General features: G+C 46.2%; 2 protein-coding genes across 9 annotated transcripts in view; both read left to right on the top strand.

Annotated features, from left to right (window-relative positions):
* The window catches only part of LOC124043326 (lysophosphatidylcholine acyltransferase 1-like), a 36,159-nt gene extending 32,447 nt beyond the window's left edge, over nt 1-3,712 (top strand). For 5 of the 6 annotated variants that reach the window (XM_046361829.1, XM_046361826.1, XM_046361827.1 and 2 more), the window contains 3 exons: nt 1,328-1,426; nt 1,619-1,760; nt 2,029-3,712. In XM_046361829.1, coding sequence (XP_046217785.1) covers nt 1,328-1,426; nt 1,619-1,760; nt 2,029-2,207 — 420 coding nt within the window. In that variant the 3' untranslated portion in view covers nt 2,208-3,712. The remainder of the gene's footprint in view (nt 1-1,327; nt 1,427-1,618; nt 1,761-2,028) is intronic. The other variant, XM_046361828.1, reaches the window with a different exon arrangement.
* A 466-nt stretch (nt 3,713-4,178) lies between these two features.
* On the top strand, nt 4,179-27,691 carry LOC124043327 (large proline-rich protein BAG6-like). Of its 3 annotated transcripts, none has more exons than XM_046361834.1 (24): nt 4,179-4,700; nt 4,917-5,007; nt 5,184-5,301; nt 6,113-6,324; nt 6,522-6,593; nt 12,242-12,364; nt 12,480-12,676; nt 12,817-12,946; nt 13,220-13,426; nt 13,638-13,896; nt 14,156-14,215; nt 14,361-14,683; nt 14,883-15,003; nt 15,119-15,477; nt 16,083-16,365; nt 17,986-18,155; nt 18,319-18,372; nt 18,454-18,556; nt 18,716-18,840; nt 19,093-19,281; nt 19,507-19,719; nt 19,892-19,999; nt 20,321-20,467; nt 26,496-27,691. In XM_046361834.1, the coding sequence occupies exons 2-24, from the start codon at nt 4,927-4,929 to the stop codon at nt 26,592-26,594; spliced, it is 3,753 nt and encodes a 1,250-aa protein (XP_046217790.1). In that variant the 5' UTR covers nt 4,179-4,700; nt 4,917-4,926; the 3' UTR covers nt 26,595-27,691. The 3 variants fall into 3 exon arrangements, with proteins under 3 accessions (XP_046217790.1, XP_046217789.1, XP_046217791.1); XM_046361833.1 differs by having other exon boundaries at nt 4,920-5,007; XM_046361835.1 differs by having other exon boundaries at nt 4,920-5,007; nt 16,134-16,365.
* Nucleotides 27,692-27,814: the final 123 nt, after the last annotated feature.

A 27,814-nucleotide genomic window follows, 5' to 3' on the forward strand; every position in this document is an offset into this window, starting at 1 on the left:
CTCGCTCTCTCTCTCTCCCTCGCTCTCTCTCTCCCTCGCTCTCTCTCTCTCTCCCTCGCTCTCTCTCTCTCTCCCTCGCTCTCTCTCTCTCTCCCTCGCTCTCTCTCTCTCTCCCTCGCTCTCTCTCTCCCTCGCTCTCTCTCTCTCTCCCTCGCTCTCTCTCTCTCTCCCTCGCTCTCTCTCTCTCCCTCGCTCTCTCTCTCCTCCCTCGCTCTCTCTCTCTCTCCCTCGCTCTCTCTCTCCCTCGCTCTCTCTCTCCCTCGCTCTCTCTCTCCCTCGCTCTCTCTCTCCCTCGCTCTCTCTCTCCCTCGCTCTCTCTCTCCCTCGCTCTCTCTCTCCCTCGCTCTCTCTCTCCCTCGCTCTCTCTCTCCTCGCTCTCTCTCTCTCCCTCTCTCTCGCTCTCTCTCTCCCTTCTCTCTCTCTCTCCCTTGCTCTCTCTCTCCCTCGCTCTCTCTCTTACCTCTCTCTCCCTCTCTCTCTCTCGCTCTCTCTCTCCCCCTTGCTCTCTCTCTCTCCCTTACTCTCTCTCTCCCTTACTCTCGCTCTCCCTTACTCTCTCTCTCCTTACTCTCTCTCTCCCTTGCTCTCTCTCTCTCCCTTACTCTCTCTCTCCCTTACTCTCTCTCTCCCTTACTCTCTCTCTCCCTTACTCTCTCTCTCCCTTACTCTCTCTCTCCCTTACTCTCTCTCTCCCTTACTCTCTCTCTCCCTTACTCTCTCTCTCCCTTACTCTCTCTCTCCCTTACTCTCTCTCCCTTACTCTCTCTCTCCCTTACTCTCTCTCTCCCTTACTCTCTCTCTCCCTTACTCTCTCTCTCCCTTACTCTCTCTCTCCCTTACTCTCTCTCTCCCTTACTCTCTCTCCCTTACTCTCTCTCTCCCTTACTCTCTCTCTCCCTTGCTCTCTCTCTCTCCCTCGCTCTCTCTCTCTCCCTCGCTCTCTCTCTCCCTCGCTCTCTCTCTCTCCCTCGCTCTCTCTCTCTCGCTCTCTCTCTCTCCCTCGCTCTCTCTCTCCCTCGCTCTCTCTCTCTCCTCTCTCTCTCTCTCACTCCTCTCTCTCACTCTCTCTCACTCTCTCTCACTCTCTCTCACTCTCTCTCTCTCTCACTCTCTCACTCTCTCTCACTCTCTCTCACTCTCTCTCACTCTCTCTCACTCTCTCTCACTCTCTCTCACTCTCTCTCACTCTCTCTCACTCTCTCTCACTCTCTCTCACTCTCTCTCACTCTCTCTCTCTCTCTCTCCCTCTCTCTCTCTCTCTCTCTCTCTCTCTCCCTCTCTCCCTCTCTCTCTCTCTCTCTCTCTCTTACTCCCTCCCTCTCTGAAGCATGGAGATGGTCAGATAGACATCAGGGAGTATGTGATAGCCCTGTCTGTGGCATGTCAACCCTCTAAAGCCATGGACACCCTCAGGCTGGCCTTTGGGGTGAGTGACAGGCAATGAAGCTTTATAACAGTTCCTATGAAGCACTATATAAGAAACCAATGTCTGCTCTTTGAAAGCATTATAACATCTGTCTGCTCTTTATAAGGCATTTATAATAGAAATACCTAGAAAATATATAAAACGTCTGCTATATAAAACATTTTAACTGTCCTATGTCCTGACCCTGGTCAGATGTACGAGGCAAAGGAGGACAGGGCGATTGTGGAAAAGGATCTGGCATCCATTTTGAGAACGGCGTTGGGAGTAGCAGAGGTCGACGTCACAGAGTTGTTCTCAGCAATCGACACACTTGACGCGGGGAAGATCACACACGGTGATATCACACACTAACGCCCTTTCTTGCACTAACGTTCGCACTCGTCTTTTCTTACTAGCGTTGACTTTGCTGATAGTTGATTTATTGAGGAAAACGTTTTACTTGCTGTGATTGTGAAATGTGGTTGTTTCACCTCGCTACTTTAAGTTGAATGCACGAACTGTAAATCACTCTGGTTAAGAGCGTCCAACTAACGGGATCACGGCCAACACTAATTACAATCTCTCTTTCACTCTGTCCTCTCTCTCTCTATATCCATCTGTAGATGACTTCTGTCGGTTCGTGGAGCAGCACCCAGACTTTGCTCAGGAGTACCTCCTCTCCTCCAGGACAACCCCCTCTACCACCCACACAGCCCCCCTGGTCAACGGCTTCAGTGTGGCCAATTATGACATGGAGGAGCAGACCTGCAGCCTCCCTGGACAAAAGCGGAAAGAAGACTGACTAAAATGGATCTATCACAGAGAGAGGAGGGGGAATGGCGGGAGGAGGGAAAAGATGGCGGGATAGAAGGATGATCGGGAGGTCCTGGGCCTCTATCAAACAAATCTGTCTTCTACAGTTACTGTATCTTCTGTGTTACTGTGGCCCGCATGTTCTACTAGAGAGGAGGAGGGAGGGAGCGAGGGATCGGATATATTGAGATAAGAAGGGGTGGATAGACAGAGGGAGAGAGAAGTAAGAAACTATTAGGTGGATAGAGATTGAGACTGTGAAAGGGAGAGATGGAGGGAAGGAAGGGTTGGGTATGTTGAAGTAGAGTAGAGGGAGAGATTTGGTTAGTGAGAGAATATGATGGAGGGTGGAGACAATCTGTTCCTCCGGACACCATCTCACACCAATACTCCCATCTCTGGTTTTGTCTGCTACTGTTTTCAAGGACTTTGTATGCTTTCTGGTTTCCAACATGAGTTTAAGGACCTGGACACCTCTGAAGGTCTTCTGAGTTCATCAAACACTTTGGCTATTTATTTTCAAAAGGGTTTTACTTTTCTCTTATGTACAGTATAGGTATTTATTTGTCTTTCCTTTTTATCATAATGACAATTCTGGTAAGATGATTAATATTTTTTTTCAAGATGAGTTTTATCAGGTGATTAAGCACCAAACTGAGCTGAGCTTAATCACTGCCGTTCATAACGAGACTGACTGAGATCAATTGGATCGAGCTGAAACTAAGCATCTCACTGCCTTGTAGACCATAGCAACTCACAAGACAAACTGTTAAAATGGGTGAATATGGTACCAAACTTAGACTTCTTGTTTTTAAACCACGTTCACATTGAGCTCCTTGTTGCCTTTTAAATAGTTTTAAACGTGTTAATGGTTGTAATGTTGCTTGAGTGAAACATCCCACAGCTTAAGTGTATTTATTTTCATAGGCATAAACACTGGTGTCTCAAACATGAACATTTGTTGTTTTCTCTTTTCTTATTGGATGAACAGAGAAAGAGTTGGGTTCCATCTCAAATGACACCCTATTCCCTAAAGAGTGCATATTTAGCTCTGGTCAAAAGTAGTGCACTATATGGGGAATAGGATGCCATTGGGGGGTACATTCAGATCCTTACCTCCTTTTTTTTTATTGCCTTTCTCATATCACTCTGGAATGAAGTTGACCTTACACAAATATATAGGATCAGCCCACCCTGCTGAAATCCTAACATTAACCATTATGCAGGGGGCCATCATAAAACTGATCTGTGATCAGTTCTGACTTTATGATAAACCATCAATCTGTTCTGGCTTTTTGTACTGGTTGGTTTTGTTTTGGGAATTCTCTGCAGTTTGACTTTAAATTGACACCTTTTGTATGTTGTACATTTGTGGTATCTAAATCTTTGAATGTTTGAATATTAATTTTGTAAGAAAGTTAATTGTAAATTATGAATACCTATGCAGTGCTCATACCCGCCTTTTATGTTGAATTAAATCATGACATTTCTACAGCTGCGGCGTTATTCTTTATTGCCACTAGTGGGAGCTGTGGAAACATACATATTCAGTTTATTAGATGGTGACTATTCTATGCCTTCGGCAAGGATGATTGGAAAAATTACACATATAATACATATTATCCATCTTCGTAGTTAATGGTGACTTTCACTCCCCGCCAACCACCCTACATCTGGACTAATTTCAGAACACAGAAAAGGTGAAAGCAATGTCCGGAATTTCTCAACTGTCCAGTTATTTCCAATCGAGTGCATATGGCCTCTTGTGTTCCCTCTCCTCTCACACCCTCTGCACAAGCTGAACATTGTGTCATGAAGGTAAAGTTAACACTGTGCCCATTAACACACACCAACCATCCTGGCTTCAGCTAAAAATAGGCAGGATTAAGCTCAAGCTGAGATGAGAAAGAGGTGAGGGATGAATAGAGGGAACACTGTGCTCCAAATCTAATTCCCAAGGGCCAGAGGAAGGAAGTAAGGGTCTTGGAGAGATAGAAAGAACATTAGGAGCGAGAGCATACAGTAGAGTACACAAGTACATTAGACACACTGATGTTAAACTGCATCAGTAAATTTGATAATTGGTCAATTTTGTTTAACTACCCAGTTATTATTCTCACACTCAGATTCACACTAAAACAAACAGGCATTTAAAATGGACGCTTGCATTTTGTGCGTCATATGGGTCCTTTCCCGAATAGGTGGTGTCGCACTTTTTTTTTAGCAACTATTGAACGGAAAATGAAGTTTAAATATTTGAAGAATAGACAAAGTACCCAATTGCTCATGTAATACCATTGCAATTTCACCGACAGTGTATTCCGTTGGATGCAGAGAAAGTAACGGAATTGCCTTGCTTTGACATTGAACGAAGACAAAGAAGTTCCTCTGGGAGGTTAGCTGGCTTCCTGATCATTTCGTTTGGATTACCTGGCTAGCAAGCCAACAACAACCCCGATTCAAGTGAAATTACCCAAAACAGGTACAGTACTATTAACGATCTGGGTACCAATCGACTTTGTAGCGGGGGGTTTCAAATAAAATTGTATCGGTCACATACACATATTTAGGAGATGTTATTGGGGGTGTAGCGAAATGCTTCTTGAACGTTTTCCGCAATGAATACACCCCATTTGTCTTCATGGGTGAACATTTTCTGGGAGAAAACACATTTGTTGACTATTTCTCTGTGCTCTAGCAGAGAAACTATGGAGGAGTCAGCAAGCACCATAGAGGTCACTGTGAAGACCCTGGACTCCCAGAGCAGGAGCTACACTGTCCGTAGGGAGGTAGGCTGTGACTTCTTGTTGTTGTCTGCTTTTGTCTTAATCTGAAATCCAACTGAACATATCAGTTTAGATTCCAGGCTACTCCTATGTGGCCTATATATTGTACACTTATGAGTGGGAATATATTTATTCAGCTCTGTACTAGCAATGCACTGAGCCTCCAACCTCTCCCTCAGTTGACAGTGAAGGAGTTCAAAGAACACATAGCTGCATCAGTGGAGATCCCAGTGGACAAGCAGAGACTAATCTACCAGGGCAGAGTGCTGCAGGATGAGAGGACACTGAACGAATACAGTGAGTAAAAAAGCCAGCAACTATTCTATTCTATTCAAAGGACACCGCATACATAGTCTCTGATCTGTTGTAAAACAGCAAAACAGTTAACATTGCTGGACATCTTGTGTTATTGAGAATGTACCTTGCTCCAGTAACCCCAGGACTTCTCTTCTCTACCTGTCTTTTCTCCTTTCCTCTTCTCTGTCCTCCACTCTGCTTCACTGTCCTCCACTCTGCTTCACTGTCCTCCACTCTGCTTCTCTGTCCTCCACTCTGCTTCACTGTCCTCCACTCTGCTTCACTGTCCTCCACTCTGCTTCACTGTCCTCCACTCTGCTTCACTGTCCTCCACTCTGCTTCACTGTCCTCCACTCTGCTTCACTTTCCTCCACTCTGCTTCACTTTCCTCCACTCTGCTTCTCTGTCCTCTACTCTGCTTCTCTGTCCTCCACTCTGCTTCTTTGTCCTCCACTCTGCTTCACTGTCCTCCACTCTGCTTCTTTGTCCTCCACTCTGCTTCTCTGTCCTCCACTCTTCTTCACTGTCCTCCACTCTGCTTCTCTGTCCTCCACTCTGCTTCTCTGTCCTCTACTCTGCTTCTCTGTCCTCCACTCTGCTTCTTTGTCCTCCACTCTGCTTCTTTGTCCTCCACTCTGCTTCACTGTCCTCTACTCTGCTTCTTTGTCCTCCACTCTGCTTCTTTGTCCTCCACTCTGCTTCACTGTCCTGTCATCCTCTGCTCTTGTTCTCTGTCCTCTCTCCTTCTCTGTCCTCCACTCTCATTCTCTCTCCTCCACTCTCATTCTCTCTTCCTATGGCCTCCTCTCAGATGTGGCTGGTAAGGTGATCCACCTGGTGGAGCGTGCTCCTCCTCAGACCTCCCAGTCTGGCGGTGGGGGAGGAGGAGTGTCCTCAGGGGGAACAGAGGGAGGTGCCACCACCTCCTCCCAGGGAGGCCCACAGGACCGCAACGGGAACAGCTACGTCATGCTGGGAACCTTTAACCTGCCCGTCAACATCATGGACCCTCAGCAGATACAGGTGAGTCAAGGTTGTGTGTTGGTGTGCACTGTGCAGCTGTTTCATAGTCTTTATTCAAAAAAAAATATTGAGCACCTAAAAAATGTATTGAATCAAACAGTTTTAATCGGTACCAAATGTGTCTGTAGGATTTGTTGAACATCGAGTGTATTAACAATGAAGTAATACAAGTGTAATAACTGTGGTTTCCTTGGAAGATGCAAGTGCAGCAGATGATGGCAGGAGTGGGAGAAGCAGGAAGGAATACCAGAGTCAGCACCAGCACTCGAGTAAGTCTTCCTTATTACTGTCATATACATTGCCTTTGGAAAGTATTTAGACCCCTTGAATCTTTCTACATTTTGTTCCATTACAGCCTTATTCTGAAATGGATTATATAAATAAAAATCATCAGCAATCTACGCATAATACCCCATAACGATGAAGCAAAAACAGGTTTTTAGAAACGTTTGCAAATTTATTAACCATAAAACAGATACCTTATTTACATAAGTATTCAGAGACTCTAAATTGAACTCTGGTTCATCCTGTTTTCATTGATCATCCTTGAGATGTTTCTACATCTTGAGTGCGGTCCACCTCTGGTAAATTCAATTGATTGGACATGATTTGGAAAGGCACACACCTGTCTATATAAGGTCCCACAGTTGTCAGAGCATAAACCAAGCCTTGAGATCGAAGGAATTGTCCGTAGAGCTCCGAGACAGGATTCAAGGCACAGATCAGGGGAAGAGTATTAAAAAATGTCCGCAGCATTGAAGGTCCCCAAGAACACAGTGGCCTCCATCACTCTGGAAGAAGTTGCTGGCCGCCCAGCCAAACTGAGCAATCGGGTGGGAAGGGCCTTGGTCAGGGAGGTGACCAAGAACCCGATGGTCACTCTGACAGAGCTCCAGAGTTCCTCTGTGGAGATGGGAGAACCTTCCAGAAGGACAACCATCTCTGCAGCACTCCACCAATTAGGCCTTTGTGGTAGAGTGGCCAAATGGAAGCCACTCCTCAGTAAAAGGGCACTTGACAGCCCGCTTAGAGTTTGCCAAATTCTCTGGCCTGATGAAACCAAGATGGAACTCTTTGGCCTAAATGGCAAGCATCATGTCTGGAGGAAACCTGGCACCATCCCTACAGTGAAGCACAGTGGTGGCAGCATCATGAGGGGATGATTTTCAGCGGCAGGGACTGGGAGACTAGTCAGGATCGAGGGAAAGATTACATTTTACATTTACATTTAAGTCATTTAGCAGACGCTCTTATCCAGAGCGACTTACAAATTGGTGCATTCACCTTATGACATCCAGTGGAACAGTCACTTTACAATAGTGCATCTAAATCTTAAAGGGGGGGGGGGATACTTATCCTATCCTAGGTATTCCTTAAAGAGGTGGGGTTTCAGGTGTCTCCGGAAGGTGGTGATTGACTCCGCTGTCCTGGCGTCGTGAGGGAGTTTGTTCCACCATTGGGGGGCCAGAGCAGCGAACAGTTTTGACTGGGCTGAGCGGGAGCTGTACTTCCTCAGTGGTAGGGAGGCGAGCAGGCCAGAGGTGGATGAACGCAGTGCCCTTGTTTGGGTGTAGGGCCTGATCAGAGCCTGGAGGTACTGAGGTGCCGTTCCCCTCACAGCTCCGTAGGCAAGCACCATGGTCTTGTAGCGGATGCGAGCTTCAACTGGAAGCCAGTGGAGAGAACGGAGGAGCGGGGTGACGTGAGAGAACTTGGGAAGGTTGAACACCAGACGGGCTGCGGCGTTCTGGATGAGTTGAAGGGATTTAATGGCACAGGCAGGGAGCCCAGCCAACAGCGAGTTGCAGTAATCCAGACGGGAGATGACAAGTGCCTGGATTAGGACCTGCGCCGCTTCCTGTGTGAGGCAGGGTCGTACTCTGCGGATGTTGTAGAGCATGAACCTACAGGAACGGGCCACCTCCTTGATGTTGGTTGAGAACGACCGGGTGTTGTCCAGGATCACACCAAGGTTCTTAGCGCTATGGGAGGAGGACACAATGGAGTTGTCAACCGTGATGGCGAGATCATGGAACGGGCAGTCCTTCCCCGGGAGGAAGAGCAGCTCCGTCTTGCCGAGGTTCAGCTTGAGGTGGTGATCCGTCATCCACACTGATATGTCTGCCAGACATGCAGAGATGCGATTCGCCACCTGGTCATCAGAAGGGGGAAAGGAGAAGATTAGTTGTGTGTCGTCTGCATAGCAATGATAGGAGAGACCATGTGAGGTTATGACAGAGCCAAGTGACTTGGTGTATAGCGAGAATAGGAGAGGGCCTAGAACAGAGCCCTGGGGGACACCAGTGGTGAGAGCGCGTGGTGAGGAGACAGATTCTCGCCACGCCACCTGGTAGGAGCGACCTGTCAGGTAGGACGCAATCCAAGCGTGGGCTGCGCCGGAGATACCCAACTCGGAGAGGGTGGAGAGGAGGATCTGATGGTTCACAGTATCGAAGGCAGCCGATAGATCTAGAAGGATGAGAGCAGAGGAGAGAGAGTTAGCTTTAGCAGTGCGGAGCGCCTCCGTGATACAGAGGAGAGCAGTCTCAGTTGAATGACTAGTCTTGAAACCTGACTGATTTGGATCAAGAAGGTCATTCAGAGAGAGATAGCGGGAGAGCTGGCCAAGGACGGCACGTTCAAGAGTTTTGGAGAGAAAAGAAAGAAGGGATACTGGTCTGTAATTGTTGACATCGGAGGGATCGAGTGTAGGTTTTTTCAGAAGGGGTGCAACTCTCGCTCTCTTGAAGACGGAAGGGACGTAGCCAGCGGTCAGGGATGAGTTGATGAGCGAGGTGAGGTAAGGGAGAAGGTCTCCGGAAATGGTCTGGAGAAGAGGGGAGGGGATAGGGTCAAGCGGGCAGGTTGTTGGGCGGCCGGCCGTCACAAGACGCGAGATTTCATCTGGAGAGAGAGGGAGAAAGAGGTCAGAGCACAGGGTAGGGCAGTGTGAGCAGAACCAGCGGTGTCGTTTGACTTAGCAAACGAGGATCGGATGTCGTCGACCTCCTTTTCAAAATGGTTGACGAAGTCGTCTGCAGAGAGGGAGGAGGGGGGGGGGTTCAGGAGGGAGGAGAAGGTGGCAAAGAGCTTCCTAGGGTTAGAGGCAGATGCTTGGAATTTAGCGTGGTAGAAAGTGGCTTTAGCAGCAGAGACAGAGGAGGAAAATGTAGAGAGGAGGGAGTGAAAGGATGCCAGGTCCGCAGGGAGGCAAGTTTTCCTCCATTTCCGCTCGGCTGCCCGGAGCCCTGTTCTGTGAGCTCGCAATGAGTCATCGAGCCACGGAGCGGGAGGGGAGGACCGAGCCGGCCTGGAGGATAGGGGACATAGAGAGTCAAAGGATGCAGAGAGGGAGGAGAGGAGGGTTGAGGAGGCAGAATCAGGAGATAGGTTGGAGAAGGTTTGAGCGGAGGGAAGAGATGATAGGATGGAAGAGGAGAGAGTAGCGGGGGAGAGAGAGCGAAGGTTGGGACGGCGCGATACCATCCGAGTAGGGGCAGTGTGGGAGGTGTTGGATGAGAGCGAGAGGGAAAAGGATACAAGGTAGTGGTCGGAGACTTGGAGGGGAGTTGCAATGAGGTTAGTGGAAGAACAGCATCTAGTAAAGATGAGGTCGAGCGTATTGCCTGCCTTGTGAGTAGGGGGGGAAGGTGAGAGGGTGAGGTCAAAAGAGGAGAGGAGTGGAAAGAAGGAGGCAGAGAGGAATGAGTCAAAGGTAGACGTGGGGAGGTTAAAGTCGCCCAGAACTGTGACAGGTGAGCCGTCCTCAGGAAAGGAGCTTATCAAGGCATCAAGCTCATTGATGAACTCTCCGAGGGAACCTGGAGGGCGATAAATGAGAAGGATGTTAAGCTTGAAAGGGCTGGTAACTGTGACAGCATGGAATTCAAAGGAGGCGATAAGTAAGGGGAGAAAGAGAGAATGACCACTTGGGAGAGATGAGGATCCCGGTGCCACCACCCCGCTGACCAGAAGCTCTCGGGGTGTGCGAGAACACGTGGGCGGACGAAGAGAGAGCAGTAGGAGTAGCAGTGTTGTCTGTGGTGATCCATGTTTCCGTTAGTGCCAAGAAGTCGAGGGACTGGAGGGAGGCATAGGCTGAGATGAACTCTGCCTTGTTGACCGCAGATCGGCAATTCCAGAGGCTACCGGAGACCTGGAACTCCACGTGGGTCGTGCGCGCTGGGACCACCAGATTAGGGTGGCCGCGGCCACGCGGTGTGGAGCGTTTGTATGGTCTGTGCAGAGAGGAGAGAACAGGGATAAACAGACACATAGTTAACAGGCTACAGAAGAGGCTACGCTAATGCAAAGGAGATTGGAATGTCAAGTGGACTACATGTCTCGAATGTTCAGAAAGTTAAGCTACGTAGCAAGAATCTTATTGACTAAAATGATTAAAATGATACAGTACTGCTGAAGTAGGCTAGCTGGCAGTGGGTGCGTTGTTGACACTACACTAATCAAGTCGTTCCGTTGAGTGTAATAGTTTCTACAGTGCTGCTATTCGGGGGCTAGCTGGCTAGCTAGTAGTGTTGTTTACGTTACGTTGCGTTAAAAGAACGACAATAGCTGGCTAGCTAACCTAGAAAATCGCTCTAGACTACACAATTATCTTTGATACAAAGACGGCTATGTAGCTAGCTATGTAGCTAGCTACGGTCAAACAAATCAAACCGTTGTACTGTAATGAAATGAAATTAAAATGTGATACTACCTGTGAATGCGACCGGGTTGTTGAGTTCTATTCAGAAGACGTTGGCTAGCGTTGGCTAGCTGTTGGCTAGCTAGCAGAGTCTCCTACGTTAAGGACGACAAATAGCTGGCTAGCTAACCTCGGTAAATTAAGATAATCACTCTAAGACTACACACTCTAAACCTAAACAACACAATTATCTTGGAACGAAGATACGAAGACAGCAAAGACAGCTATGTAGCTAGCTAACACTACACTGATCAAGTCGTTCAGTTGAGTGTAATAGTTTTCCCAGTGCAGCTAATCAGTGGACGTTAGCTAGCTGGCTAGTGAAGACTACGTTAGGACGGCGAAATACGATAATTACGCAATTATCTTTGATACAAAGACGGCTATGTAGCTAGCTGAGAAGAAATTGCTAAGATTATACAAATCAAACCGTTGTGCTATAATGAAATATAATGAAATGTAAAAAGTTATACTACCTGCGGGAGCGAAGCGCCGATGCGACCACTCGCTCCAAACCGGAAGCAGACACACCCAAACCGGAAGCAGACACACATTTACATTTAAGTCATTTAGCAGACGCTCTTATCCAGAGCGACTTACAAATTGGTGCGTTCACCTTATGACATCCAAAGATGAACGGAGAAATGTACAGAGAGATCCTTGATGAAAACCTGCTCCAGAGCGCTCAGGACCTCAGACTGGGGCGAAGGTTCACCTTACAACAGGACAACAAAAACCTAAAAGTTGAACTAATCAGATCAAATTTTGAGCCTGTGATCGAACCCACAAATGCTGATGCTTCAGATACTCAACTAGTCTGAAGTAGGCCAGTTTTGTTGCTTCTTTAATCAGAACAACAGTGTTCAGCTGTGTTAACATAATTGCAAAAGGGTTTTCTAATGCTCAATTAGATTTTTAAAATGATAAACTTGATTTAGCTAACACAATGTGCCATTGGAACACAGGAGTGATGGTTGCTGATAATGGGTCTCTGTACTGCTATGTAGATATTCCATTAAAAATCAGCCGTTTCCAACTACAATAGTCATTTACAACATTAACAGTGCCTACACTGTATTTCTGATCAATTTGATGTTATTTAAATGGACAAAAGAATGTGATTATCTTTCAAAATCGAGGAATATGTGTACACATAGATATCTGTCTATTACATTACTATTAGGGTATGTTTATGATCTGTCTTGTTTGTAGAGCAATGGTTCAGTGGATGTGCATATCAACGTTGACCAATCAGTGCAGAGCGAGCCCAGGATGAGGCTGCAATTGGCTGAGAACTTGCTAAGGGATACCCAGTCTCTGATCCACAGACTGGAGGTACAGTAACAACTCGCATACTATGCTATGTTATGCTCTGCTATTATTCTATATTATACAGAAATCAATTTTTAGTGCCTAATTGACCTTTTAGACAACATGTTTGTGTTTGCAGGGTCAGCCCAGTGGTGTTCCATCTCAAGCCGAGCCGGAGACATCTCAGTCCACCTCCTCTTCCTCCTCCTCATCCTCTTCCGCTACAGCTGCCACTGCAGGAGCATCCCAGCCTATGGACACCTCCCCTCCCGCTCCACCACCTCCCCCTCCCACCTCCTCCAGCCAGACAGAGGGACCACCCCACCCCGGGCCCAAGTAAGTGCTCGGGAGGGCACAGCGTAGTGTTTCAAATATAATCAAAACGCATTCTCCTGTTTATTTCCTTGTGAACACATACCTCTCTCTCCCTCTCCCTCTCTTTCTCTCTCTCTCTGCTTCCTCCACTCCCTCCCCAGCCACCCCAGCCCAGCAGCGCTAGTGGAGGTGTTGTCAGAGGTGAGGAGGGTGGAGGAGAGGCTTCGTCCCTTCATAGAGAGAACTCACTCCATCCTTGGGGCTGCCACTTCAGCAGACTACAACAACAACGTAAACACTACAACTCCATTATATTCAGTTGCACAGCAACTACCTCTTCAACCCATGCAAAACATTATCACACTGTTTTTACTTCAAACTAAAACTCCTGTTACATATTCGTCCTTTAACTTCAATGGTGTCCATAAACTGTGCCGCAGAGTTGAGTTAGTCTTCTTGAATAGGTCAGTCACAGTGCTGCTTGCATGAGTGAAATGGAGCCCCAAACAGACTTGAATAAACCACATGTGAATCAGTCACCACTTTGTTCATCTGTCTTCACAGACCCAGGAAAGAGAAGAGGACCAGCACGTTCTCAACCTGGTCGGGGAGTCTCTACGTCTCCTTGGCAACACCCTGGTTGCCCTTAGTGACCTACGTTGTAACCTGGCCACTCCTCCCCCCCGTCACCTCCACGTGGTTCGGCCCATGTCCCACTATGGCTCCCCCGTCCTGCTGCAGGGTGGTATGCCACACCACACCCCCATACCGGTAGGTCACTGTGTGGAGAGATTCTTCCACATATACTCTCAGTCATTTTAGCACCAGGTTCTAAAACTAAACCTCACTGGTTGGTGGATTCAAATTCAAATCACCAGCCTTTCATACTTTTACCAGCATTTCGCTGTAGGTCTTTTCAAATTTAACTTTGTATATGCACACCATTTCCTTGGGACGTTACTAACTTGACTTGTGTCTTCAGATAAACCTTGGAAACTTAGGAAACCTGGGGAACCTCGGAAATTTGGGAACCACAGTCACCATGACGTCCAATGGGAGGCATGCAGCCGAGGGCTGGGCCCAACCCTCTCAGTCTCCTGGCCAGTCAGAGGGCCAGGCCCCGCTTCCACAGCCCAACGCAGCCAATCAGCAGCCAATTCAGGGCCAGGGGGCTCCGCATGTCATCAGAATCACCCACCAGACCATGGAGCCTGTGGTAATGATGCAGATGAACCTGGATGGTGAGGGAGGGGACACGTTTGTTATTTTCTCTCTCTTGCTCTTGGCTCATCTTGGAGTTGTCATGCCCTAACTGTGTCTTTCATGCGTACCAAATAATCAGTACATTAGATAATCATTCCAAACCGAGAGAGACCATAGTCATTGTTGATTTCCTATAGGAAACTTATAGGTGTGTCCGAGGAGAGCTGTAATGTAGCAAAAGCTTACATATTCAGAGTTGTAAGGTAATGGCTTCTCACTGGTTGGTCTCTCTCTTAGAATCTGGCAGCGGCCCTCAGGTCCAAGGACAACCGATCCCTATGGGTACTGGACAGCCTGGTGAGTGCTTTTGACTCCTACATCACACTATGTTCATTATGGTATATACACCAGACCACTATACCACAGTCTCTGAACCACTAGTCCCTGGGATGTTGCTGACCGTTATATCAACTATTTATCTCTGTACTCTCTCAATCTGAAGGTGCTACTCCAGTCCAAATCGCAGGCCTTCCTCCAGAGTTCATGCAGGCCATCGTCCACCAGATCTCTCAGCAGGCTGCTGCCATGGCAACCGCTGCTGCCACGGGTCACCCCGGGCAACCAGGAGTAGGCATCCCCGGGACCACCCCCAGCTCTGACACCTCTGCCCACCCTCACCCTCACGGGCCTCTGCCCCCTGGAGCCAGGGTGGTGATCACGCACCCCTCCTTCTCCCCCCACATCCCCCAGCCTGTGGGCACCAGGGGCACCCCCATCAACCTCAGGGCTTCAGTGCCCCCTGCTGGTGGGCAACAGAACCTTCAGGTGAGGAGAGGGGCAGAGATGGAGAAGTCTGTGAGGAATGACTTTGGTCTCTTATGTCCTTGTGCTGTTGTACTTTGACAGGGGTGGCCAGTCCTCCTGGAGAGCTACTGGTTTTGCAGACTTTTGTTCCGGCCCTGCTCTAACACACCTGATTCAACTAATCAACTGATGTCTTCGTCCATTTCTTCTCTTCTTCCAGGGCACACCTCTGGCTTCCTCTCCCCTAACTCAGATGATCAGTGGTCTGGTTGGACAGCTACTGATGCCTGGACAACAGATGCCTGGACAACAGATGTTTGGACAGATGCCTGGACAGCAAGGTGAGTGATTGATTGATTGGTTGATTTATTGATTATTATAATGGGTGAATGATGGGTTTTATTTTGTAGTGTTCAAAGAAAATGGACAATGAATCAGAAGTCTTCTTTTTCCCAGTTCCTCCAGGTGATCAGACATCTACCAGCTCCTCCTCAGCCTCCCACTCCTTCTCTTTCTCCACCTCCTCCTCTTCATCCTCTTCTGCCTCCTCCTCCTTCTCCTCCTCCAATCCCATCCCTCCCCACCCCTCCTGTGGGGCGAACACATCTGGCCAGACCACCACCCACACCACCAACACCACTTCCATGGGCCAGCCACCAGAAGGGGTCGCCGAGGCCAACCTAGCCCAACTCCTGGGCTCCCTACTGGGTGGAGCTAGTGGGCCAGGAGCCCCTGGTTCTGGAGCTAACCCACACATCACTGTGACTGTACCAGGAGTCCCAGGGTTCTTCCAGGGAATGTCAGACTTCATCCAGGTGAGAGAGAAAATTATTGAACCGTATTGGTAACTCTTATAATCAATGTGACTGAAAAGTAACTCTTATAATTATGTAATTACTCTGTTATCACACTGTAATAGAAATTGAAGTAGTCCTAATTAGTAGTAGTCGTAATTAAATGAGTCCTAATTAGTAGAAGTCAAAGCCTCAGCAATTAGGCCGAAGTCGCCGCAATTAGGCCGAAGTCGCCGCAATTAGGCCCGAAGTTGTCTGAATTTGTTGAAGTTGTCAGAGGTCGTCGGAAGTCGTCAAAATTGATAGAAGTCTGAATTAGTCGGAAGTTGCCTGAATGTGTCGAAGTTGTCGGAAGTCGTTTCAAGTTGTCGAAGTTGTCAGAATCTGTAGAAGTTGTCTGAATTTGTCACAGTCATCGACATTTATAGAAGTCTGAATTAGTCGGAAGTTGTTGTAATTAGTAGAAGTTGTTGTAATTAGTCAAAGCTGTCGTCATTAGTCGAAGTTGTGGTCATTAGTCAAAGTTGAAGTAGTCCCATTTAGTAGAAGTAAACTCTAGACAACTAGATGACTGTGCAACAAAGTGTCACCCAATAGTTACCCAATAGTTCCTCTCCCATTTCTAGGCTAACCAACCCATCTTCTCCCGACCCTCACCCGTACCCCTACCCGGCCAGGAGCCTCCCCCTGGCCAAGGCACCCCTAACCCCCCTCACCAGGCGGCCCCTGGGGGTGGAGGGGACCCATCCCTGAGCCCGGAGTTATTTACAGGTATTGTCCAGGGGGTCCTCTCCACCATGATGGGGTCTCTGGGGGCTCCGCAGGGGAACGGGGAGAGCATCGCTCAGTTCATCCAGAGACTGTCTCAGACCACCAACCTCTTCACACCTGGATCTGGAGACGCTGTTGGTGAGTCATTGACGAAAGTAAAATCCTTCTAACACTTAACTGTTGTCCTTGTCTTTCTTGCACTCATACACACACGTGTCTTTTCTTACTAGCACCAAAAAGATAGCGCCTGTTTAGATGGATTTACTTGTAATAATGGGGAAATGTGGTTGCCTTACAATATGAGCATTCAACTTAAATAGGTAAGTGTTTCTGGTTAAATACACTTAGGTTGGAGGTTGGTTTACATACACTTAGGTTGGAGGTTGGTTTACATACACTTAGGTTGGAGGTTGGTTTACATACACTTAGGTTGGAGGTTGGTTTACATACACTTAGGTTGGAGGTTGGTTTACATACACTTAGGTTGGAGGTTGGTTTACATACACTTAGGTTGGAGGTTGGTTTACATACACTTAGGTTGGAGGTTGGTTTACATACACTTAGGTTGGAGTCATTAAAACTTATTTTTCAACCACTCGTTCGGTCTGTCTCCTAGAGATGAACATACTTTGGTGCGAAAAGTGCAAATCAATCCCAGAACAACAGCAAAGGACCTTGTGAAGATGCAGGTGCAAAAGTATCTATATCCACAGTAAAACGAGTCCTATATCAATATAAACTGAAATGCCGCTCAGCAAGGAAGAAGCCACTGCTCCAAAACCGGTATAAAAAAGCCAGACTACGGTTTGCAACTGCACATGGGGACAAAGATCGTACTTTTTGGAGAAATGTCCTCTGGTCTGATGAAACAAAAATAGAACTGTTTAACAGGAATGACTGTCGTTATGTTTGGAGGAAAAAGGGGGAGGCTTGCTAGCCGAAGAACACCATCCCAACCGTGAAGCACGGGGGTGGCAGCATCATGTTGTGGGTGTGCTTTGCTGCAGGAGGGACTGGTGCACTTCACAAAATAAATGGCATCATGAGGAAGGAAAATTTGTAGATATATTGAAGCAACATCTCAAGACATCAGTCATGAAGTTAAAGCTTGGTCGCAAATGGGTCTTCCAAATGGACAATGACCCCAAGCATACTTCCAAAGTTGTGGCAAAATGGCTTAAGGACAACGAAGTCAAGGTATTGGAGTGCCATCACAAAGCCCTGACCTCAATCCTATAGAAGATTTGTGGGCAGAATTGAAAAAACGTGTGTGAACAAGGAGGCCTACAACCCTGACTCAGTTACACCAGCTCTGTCAGGAAGAATGGGCCAAAATTCACCCAACTTATTTGGGCAGTTTGAGGAAGGCTACCTGAAATATTTGACCCATGTTAAACCATTTAAAAGCAATGCTACCAAATACTAATTGAGTGTCTGTAAACTTCTTACTCACTGGGAATGTGATGAAATAAATAAAAGCTGAAATGAATAATTCTCTCTACTATTATTCTGACATTTCACATTCTTAAAATAAAGTGGTGATCCTAATTTTTTACTAGGATTAAATGTTAGGAATTGTGAAAAACTGTGATTAAGTGTGTTTGGCTAAGGTGTATGTAAACGTCCGACTGTAAATGTAAAAGAATATATATATATTTTGTATAAATTACACCTGTGATAGTGTTCTTGAAAAAGTGACAGAAGACCGAAGTGTCTTCGTTTTTGCTGAACATATTCTTTGACCTCATCTCTCTGCAGGGTTCTTTGGGGACCTGTTGTCCCTGGTGTGTCACAGTTTCTCCATGGTGGACATGGTGTTGTTACTCCATGGTAACGCCCAGCCAATCAGCCGGATCCAGCCCCAGCTCACTGAATTCTTCAACCAGCACTACCTGCAGGGTCGAGAGCCTACTGACGCCAATATCAACGTGAGTATCTCTGCTCTACTGCCAGCTGCTGTTTTAATGAGAATCGTGACATGAAATTGGCACAGTATCCTCTCCATTTGCAGTGAACTTTATTAAGGCCAATGTTTGTGGCATCTCACCTCAAAAGATTAGAAACTGAAAGCACTATGTTCTGTCTTTTCAGGCAGCATCTGTGGACCTCATCAATGATCTGGAGGAGTACATAGCAGAGAGCTTTGTAAGTCTCACTCTCTGACTATTAAATTGTCACATTATGTTTAGAATATTGTAATAATACAGTACCCTGTCTCTCTCTCAGGCCACAGTGACTGTGAGAGAGGGCGTGGACATCATTCAAACCAACATCACTTTCCTTAGACAGCAGTTCACCCGCGTGGCCACACACATCCTACGCTGCACAGGTAAAACACTCAAACCCCTTGTGTAAAGCTTTTCTCTACTGGGTCCTACACATTGTTACCAAACTGGTTTACCGGACTACTGTCAACCCTAGTCTAGTACCTAACAGCAGCATGACTGTAAATCTGTTGCTGGTGTTGTGTGTCTCTACCTCTCTGCAGACCAAACGTTTGGTCACCGCCTGCTGCTGCTCTGCACCCAGGGTCTGTTTGAGTGTCTGGCTCTCAACCTTTACTGTCTCCGAGGGGAACAGAGAGCACTCACCCAAGTCATCAACCACCGCATCGTTAGTACACTCCACTACTCTATCCACTCTCATATTTGATAGACTTGAGTGTTTCTCAATCCGGTCCTCAGGACCCATAGCCGGTCAACAACATTTTCCCATTTCAGTACAAGCTAGTTGCTAAACTAGGCAATGAATGAATCAGTTGAATCCCATTGTATCTGGTAGGATGTGGGTTGAGTCCTGGTATATCTGCTTGGTGTGTATGATGTAAAGATCTATACATGTTTTCTCCCTCCTCTATGTCCACAGAGGAGGATGTCAGCAGAGGTCAACCCCAGCCTGGTCAACTGGCTGACCAGTATGATGACCATGAGACTCCACGTCATCCTGGATCACAACCCAGTCACTGAGGACCACATCCAGCACTATGTCATCCACACACGGAGAGCAGAGCCTGGGGCACAGGCTGGACAGCAGACAGACACACAGAGTGTGGAGGTGAGTGATTGTGTGTGTGTGTGTTTGTGGTCAGTCTTTCCAGGTGTTGTTATCTGAGGGTTATAAGGACACTGCATGCTTGGGTTCGCCTAGAAAAACATCTGGTAATACCAGGAAATCAGCAAGGAACACAAAGTTCAGACAGCTTTGAGAACATGGTTATCTTTGTCTTCAGACAGTACAGCTAACCTTAGTTAACCTACTCTCCTCTCTCTACCTATCTAGATGGATGAAGGTCTGTCCCCGGCCCCGGCCACCACTGCAGAGGAGGCCATGGCTTCATCAGGGAACAGACAGGAGGTCGGAGGATATCCCGGGGTGACCGCCCCCTCGCAGAGAGCATCATCAGGGGAGACCAGAGGAGCTGTTGCCATGGCAGCAGGAGGAAGGGAGGAGTCTGGAGGAGACGTGGAGCCCTGGGCAGCTGCAGTGCCCCCTGTAAGGACATAGGACCTATGCTTTATTGTTTAGGGGTTAAGTGCCTTGCTCAAGGACACAATGGCTTCTAGGATACCTAGAATTCCCCAGTCAGACATGGGATTTGATCTTGTGACTATTTGGTTACAGGCCCACCTGTTTAACTACTGAGCTGTGTGTTTGGGTTCATCAGGAGTGGGTTCCTATCATCAGACACGACATGCTGTCTCAGAGGAAGATGAAGACTCAGCCCCCTCTGTCTGATGCATACCTCCACGGGATGCCTGCCAAGAGGAGGAAGGTGAGCTGTCCATCTGCTTAGGAACCTAATGTGCCATTGTAAATTATAATTATTTGTCATGAGGACGCTATGCCCATTAAGTAATACCGGGCCAAGGAATATTCTCAACAGAAAGTCTGTAGTCTGTATACCTGGTTATTCTAACAGTGTTTCTATAGGAATTGAGAGACAAACATTTTGATACGGAAGAGGGGAATTAGCGTTTATCATTGGACAATTTTGTGTAATACCTCCCAATTTCAAAACATATTGTTCTCCTGTTTCGTGCCTACTGAACACAGCTCTGGTTAGTGTTGACCTGTTGTTATCCCCCTCTCGCAGACCCACCAGGGTGAAGGCCCTCACCTGTCCCTGTCTGAGGCAGTGAGCCGGGCGGCCCGTGCGGCAGGAGTCAGACCTGTCACTACCCCAGATAGCCTCCAGGGAGAGCTAGAGGAGCCAGAGCTTCAGGAGGCCTACCAAGAACAGGTCAATCCAATCACATGTACAGTGCATTCGGAAAGTATTCAGACCCTTTGACTTTTTCCACATTTTCTTATGTTACCTTATTTGAAAATGTATTAAATTTGGGTTTTTTCTTCATCAATTTACACACAATACCCCATAATGGCAAAGCAAAATCTGAAGTATTCAGACCCTTTACTCAGTACTTTGTTGAAGCACCTTTGACAGTGATTACAGCCTTGAGTATTCTTGGGTATGAAGCTACAACTTGGCACACCTGTATTTGGGGAGTTTCTCCCATTCTTCTCTGCAGATCCTCTCGAGCTCTGTATGGTTGGATGGAGAGCATCGCTGCACAGCTATTTTCATGTCTCTCCAGAGATGTTTGATCGGGTTCAAGTCCGGGCTCTGGCTGGGCCACTCAAGGACATTCAGATACTTGTCCCGAAGCCACTTCAGCATCATCTTAGCTGTGTGCTTAGGGTCGTTGTCCTGTTGGAAGTTGAACCTTCGCTCCAGTCTGTTGTCCTGAGCGCTCTGGAGCAGGTTTTCATCAAGGATCTCTCTGTACTTTTCTCTGTTCATCTTTGCCTCGATCCTGACTAGTCTCCCAGTCACTGCTTCTAAAAAACATGCTGCCACCACCATGCTTCACCGTAGGGATTAGAGGTCGACCGATTAATTGGAATGGCCGATTAATTAGGGCCGATTTCAAGTTTTCATAACCATCGGAAATCTGTCATTGTTTTTACACCTTTATTTAATTAGGCAAGTCAGTTAAGAACACATTCTTACTTTCATTAACGGCCTAGGAACGGTGGGTTAACTGCCTTGTTCAGGGGCAGAGCGACAGATTTTTACTTTGTCAGCTCAGGGATTCAATCTTGCAACCTTACGGTTAACTAGTCCAACGCTCTAACCACCTGCCTCACTAGGAGCCTGCCTGATACGCAAATGCAGTAAGAAGCCACGGTAAGTTGCTACCTAGCATTAAACTTATCTTATAAAAATCAATCAATCATAATCACTAGTTACATGGTTGATGATATTACTAGTTTATCTAGAGTGTCCTGCGTTGCATATAATCGATGCGGTGCACATTCGCGAAAAAGGACTGTCGTTGCTCCAACATGTAACTAACCATAAACATCAATGTCTTTCTTAAAATCAATACACAGAAGTATATATTTTTAAACCTGCATATTTAGCTAAAACAAATCCAGGTTAGCAGGCAATATTAACCAGTTGAAATTGAGTCACTTCTCTTGCGTTCATGGCACGCAGAGTCAGGGTATATGCAACCGTTTGGGCCGCCTGGCTCATTGCAAACTAATTTGCCAGAATTTTACGTAATTATGACATTACATTGAAGGTTGTACAATGTAACAGCAATATCTAGACTTAGTGATGCCACCTGTTAGATAAAATACAGAACGGTTCCGTATTTCATTGAAAGAATAAACATTTTATTTTCAAAATGATAGTTTCCGGATTTTACCATATTAATAACCTAAGGCTCGAATTTCTGTGTGTTATTATAATTAAGTCTATGATTTAATAAGAGCAGTATGACTGAGCGATGGTAGGCACCAGCAGGCTCGTAAACATTCATTCAAACAGCACTTTCGTGCGTTTTGCCAGCAGCTCTTCGCAATGCTTCAAGCATTGAGCTGTTTATGACCTCAAGTCTATCAACTCCCGAGATTAGGCTGGTGTAACCGATGTGAAATGGCTATCTAGTTAGCGGGGTGTGCGCTAATAGTGTTTCAAACGTCATGCGCTCTGAGACTTGGAGTGGTTCTTCCCCTTGCTCTGCATGAATAACGCTGCTTCGAGGGTGGCTGTTGTCAATGTTTTCCTAGTTCGAGCCCAGGTAGGAGCGAGGAGAGGGACGGAAGCTATACTGCTACACTGGCAATACTACTAAAGTGCCTATAAGAACATCCAATCGTCAACGGTATATGAAATACAAACCGTATAGAGAGAAATAGTCCTATAATTCCTATAATAACTACAACCTAAAACTTCTTACCTGGGAATATTGAGGACTCATGTTAAAAGGAACCACCAGCTTTCATATGTTCTGAGCAAGGAACTTAAACGTTAGCTTTCTTACATGGCACATATTGCACTTTTACTTTCTTCTCCAACACTTTGTTTTTGCATTATTTAAACCAAATTGAACATGTTTCATTATTTATTCGAGGCTAAATTGATTTTTTAATTATTGTTATTATTAAGTTAAAATAAGTGTTCATTCAATATTGTTGTAATTGTCATTATTACAACAACAGCAAAAAAAATCGGCCAATTAATCGGTATCTGTGTTTTTTTTGGCCCCCCCAATAATCGGTATCGGCGTTAAAAAAAATCATAATCGGTCGACCTCTAGTAGGGATGGTGCCAGGTTTCATCCAGACATGACGCTTGGCATTCAGACCAAAGAGTTCAATCTTGGTTTCATCAGACCAGAAAACCCTGTTTCTCATGGTCTGAGAGTCCTTTCTTTAGGTACCTTTTGGCAAACTCCAAGTGGGCTGTCATGCCTTTTACTGAGGAGTGGATTCCGTCTGGCCACTCTACCATAAAGGCCTGATTGGTGGAGTGTAGCAGAGATGGTTGTCCTTCTGGCAGTTACATGTTGGAGCAACGACAGTCCTTTTCGCGAATGTGCACCGCATCGATTATATGCAACGCAGGACACACTAGATAAACTAGTAATATCATCAACCATGTAACTAGTGATTATGATTGATTGATTTTTATAAGATAAGTTTAATGCTAGGTAGCAACTTACCGTGGCTTCTCCATCTCCACAGAGGAACTCTGGAGCTCTGTCAGCGACAATCGGGTTCTTGGTCACCTCTCTGACCAAGGCCCTTTTCACCCGATTGCTCAGTTTGGCCGGGTCTTGGTGATTCCAAACATCTTCCATTTAAGAATGATGGAAGCCACTGTACTTGGGGACCTTCAATGCTGCAGACATTTTTTGGTACCCTTCCCCAGATTTGTGCCTCGACACAGTCCTGTCTCGGAGTTCTACAGACAATTCCTTTGACCTCGTGGCTTGGTATTTTTATTTAATTTGATTTAATTTCACTTTTATTTAACCAGGTAGGCTAGTCGAGAACAAGTTCTCATTTACAACTGCGACCTGGCCAAGATAAAGCATAGCAGTGTGAACAGACAACACAGAGTTACACATGGAGTAAACAATTAACAAGTCAATAACACAGTAGAAAAATAAGAAAAAAAGGGGGGTCTATATACATTGTGTGCAAAAGGCATGAGGAGGTAGGTGAATAATTACAATTTTGCAAATTAACACTGGAGTGATAAATGATCAGATGGTCATGTACAGGTAGAGATAGTGGTGTGCAAAAGAGCAGAAAAGTAAATAAATAAAAACAGTATGGGGATGAGGTAGGTAAATTGGGTGGGCTATTTACCAATAGACTATGTATAGCTGCAGCGATCGGTTAGCTGCTCAGATAGCAGATGTTTGAAGTTGGTGAGGGAGATAAAAAAAGTCTCCAACTTCAGTGATTTTTGCAATTCGTTCCAGTCACAGGCAGTAGAGAACTGGAACGAAAGGTGACCAAATGAGGTGTTGGCTTTAGGGATGATCAGTGAGATACACCTGCTGGAGCGCGTGCTACGGGTGGGTGATGCCATCGTGACCAGTGAACTGAGATAAGGACTGAACTGAGCTTTACCTAGCATGGAATTGTAGATGACCTGGAGCCAGTGGGTCTGGCGACGAATATGTAGCGAGGGCCAGCCGACTAGAGCATACAGGTAGTAGTGGTGGGTGGTATAAGGTGCTTTAGTAACAAAACGGATGGCACTGTGATAAACTGCATCCAGTTTGCTGAGTAGAGTATTGGAGGCTATTTTGTAGATGACATCGCCAAAGTCGAGGATCGGTAGGATAGTCAGTTTTACTAGGGCAAGTTTGGCGGCGTGAGTGAAGGAGGCTTTGTTGCGGAATAGAAAGCCGACTCTAGATTTGATTTTAGATTGGAGATGTTTGATATGAGTCTGGAAGGAGAGTTTACAGTCTAGCCAGACACCTAGGTACTTGTAGATGTCCACATATTCTAGGTCGGAACCATCTAGGGTGGTGATGCTAGTCGGGCGTGCGGGTGCAGGCAGCGAACAGTTGAAAAGCATGCATTTGGTTTTACTAGCTTTTAAGAGCAGTTGGAGGATACGGAAGGAGTGTTGTATGGCGTTGAAGCTCGTTTGGAGGTTAGATAGGATAAAAGCGTCTGCTAAATGGCATATATAGATAGCACAGTGTCCAAGGAAGGGCCGGAAGTATACAGAATGGTGTCGTCTGAGTAGAGGTGGATCAGGGAATCGCCCATAGCAAGAGCAACATCATTGATATATACAGAGAAAAGAGTCGGCCCGAGAATTGAACCCTGTGGCACCCCCATAGAGACTGCCAGAGGACCGGACAACATGCCCTCCGATTTGACACACTGAACTCTGTCTGCAAAGTAGTTGGTGAACCAGGCAAGGCAGTCATTAGAAAAACCGAGGCTACTGAGTCTGCCGATAAGAATATGGTGATTGACAGAGTCGAAAGCCTTGGCCAGGTCGATGAAGACAGCTGCACAGTACTGTCTTTTATCGATGGCGGTTATGATATCGTTTAGTACCTTGAGCGTGGCTGAGGTGCACCCGTGACCGGCTCGGAAACCAGATTGCACAGCGGAGAAGGTACGGTGGGATTCGAGATGGTCAGTGACCTGTTTGTTGACTTGGTTTTCGAAGACCTTTAGATAGGCAGGGCAGGATGGATATAGGTCTGTAACAGTTTGGGTCCAGGGTGTCTCCCCCTTTGAAGAGGGAGATGACTGCGGCAGTTTTCCAATCCTTGGGGATCTCAGACGATATGAAAGAGAGGTTGAACAGGCTGGTAAATAGGGGTTGCGACAATGGTGGCGGATAGTTTCAGAAATATAGGGTCCAGATTGTCAAGCCTGGCTGATTTGTACGGGTCCAGGTTTTGCAGCTCTTTCAGAACATCTGCTATCTGGATTTGGGTAAAGGAGAACCTGGAGAGGCTTGGGCGAGTAGCTGCGGGGGGGGGGCGGAACTGTTGGCCGAGGTTGGAGTAGCCAGGAGGAAGGCATGGCCAGCCGTTGAGAAATGCTTGTTGAAGTTTTCGATAATCATGGATTTATCGGTGGTGACCGTGTTACCTAGCCTCAGTGCAGTGGGCAGCTGGGAGGAGATGCTCTTGTTCTCCATGGACTTTACAGTGTCCCAGAACTTTTTGGAGTTAGAGCTACATGATGCAAATTTCTGCCTAAAGAAGCTGGCCTTGGCTTTCCTGACTGACTGCGTGTATTGGTTCCTGATTTCCCTGAACAGTTGCAAATCGCGGTGACTATTCGATGCTATTGCAGTTCGCCACAGGATGTTTTTGTGCTGGTCGAGGGCAGTCAGGTCTGGAGTGAACCAAGGGCTATATCTGTATTTGCTCTGACATGCACTGTCAACTGTGGGACCTTATATAGACAGGTGTGTGCCTTTCCAAATCATTTCCAATTAATGGAATTTACCATAGGTGGACTCCAATCAAGAAACATCTCAAAGATGATCAATGAAAACAGGATGCACCTGAGCTCAATCTCGAGTCTCATAACAAAGGGTCTGAATACTTATGTAAATAAGGTATTTCTGTTTTAAAGTGTTAATACATTTGTAAAAATTTATAAAATCTGTTTTTGCTTTGTCATTATGGGATATCGTGTGTAGATTGATGAAAATGTTTTATTTAATCAATTTTAGAGTAAGGCTGTAAAGTAACAAAATGTGGAAAAGTCAAGGGGTCTGAATACTTCCCGAATACACTGTACATTAGTAATAACCTCCAAGTATGGGCGGAACCACAGAAGCATTTCAAAAGTATATGAACCGGGCCTAAACCTAAAAAATGTTTGGCTCACTTTCACTCTGAAACAGCAGGGTGAACGAGACTTTAAAGCGTGGCAACGTGAGACTGACCAACCCTAACCTTGACTCCTATGTTTCTCAGGTGAGGAGTGACATCAAGGAGAGAGTGAGAGATGACCCAGAATTCAGCTCCCAGCGTTTCCCCAACACACACCGGGCATTTTCTCTAGACGACTCCTAAATATTATTGGTCCTCAGGCCTGTCAACCATTCCATCTAGTCAATCACAGTTTTCTCCCTGGATGACTCAAAATCTGATTGGTTGCCACACCTGTCAATAACCCTATCTAGCCAATCACTCACAACCATGATGTATCCAGAATCATGCATCTCAACATCACATCCCAAATCATGTCAGCTCTATTCGTGAAATTTCTATCTTCAACATTCTTTAACACGCCCCAGATTTGATTCTTCAACATTCCCTGTGGGTCTGTCATGTCCAGTGAAGAACAAAGAGAAAAGAAAACACAAGAGTCTTGACTTGCTTAAATCCTGCTTTCTCATTGAAATGACACGTATTTAAAACCGAGAAGAGCTTTACAACCGGTCTGTCATCTATCAATGGAAAATGTCAGTCTCTCTGTGGTATCTCCCCTAAAGCACCGCTTTCTCATTCCAACAAACTTGTTTCTAACCGGTTGTGGTGATCTGTATGTCTGGTTGTCCTTAAGGTTTTGCTGTAACTTGTAAATTAGCACAAATTGTACATTGTATTAAGAACGTGATGTAATAATATTCTAGTGATAATGCAACAGCTATTCCTTGTTAAGTAACGAAAACCTTCCGTAGGCTTTTGGGGGGGGGGGGGGGGCGTTTAGTTTGGTATCCTGACTAGAGATGAAAGAAGCACAGATTCTGCATGTTGACTGGCCTGGTTAAACCAGACTGAACCGTGCGAACAAGTGAAACAGTGGTGAGTGCAACATTGTCTGGTGTGATTGTGTTACATCTTTACGTATTTACTTTCAGGATAGAGGATGGTAGAGGTTTAGGTGTTAGGGGTGATTGTCATGTCATCAGTGACATTTTGAGTTGAGCTATTTTAAAGTGACTGTGAATACGAGGCTCAATGGTGTTTTAGCCATAATTATGTTAAGTTGTAATAATAACTGCCATAATCAAGACCATGATAAAGATAAGTCTCGTTTTATGCCATTGTATTTCTTTCTAGGCGACCACGGCTATCATTTCTAGAACCTGACTGTTGTAAAAAGTTGAATGCTATGTAACCTGTGAACATTGCTTTAAAATAAATTGTCGATGTCGAAAAGCTAACTTTGTGAAATAAGGGATTTTTTAATATATTTTTTTTCAACAATTGACTGAGCCCTCGGCTCTTGCAGAAATGTAAATATGATTGAAGTTGGCAGATAAGTGTCTGGTGCGGTCCTTTTGAGG

Source organism: Oncorhynchus gorbuscha, linkage group LG09 (assembly GCF_021184085.1).
Source record: "Oncorhynchus gorbuscha isolate QuinsamMale2020 ecotype Even-year linkage group LG09, OgorEven_v1.0, whole genome shotgun sequence".
NCBI lineage: Eukaryota > Metazoa > Chordata > Actinopteri > Salmoniformes > Salmonidae > Oncorhynchus > Oncorhynchus gorbuscha.

Excerpts from the sequence above, each read along its gene's own strand:
- LOC124043327 (XM_046361834.1), top strand. The coding sequence starts at position 4,927 with ATGGAGGAGTCAGCAAGCACCATAGAGGTCACTGTGAAGACCCTGGAC. Across the intron at positions 12,677-12,816 it reads CCACCCCACCCCGGGCCCAA|CCACCCCAGCCCAGCAGCGC; the intron begins GTAAGTGCTCGG and ends CTCCCTCCCCAG. Across the intron at positions 20,000-20,320 it reads TGCCTGCCAAGAGGAGGAAG|ACCCACCAGGGTGAAGGCCC; the intron begins GTGAGCTGTCCA and ends CCCCTCTCGCAG.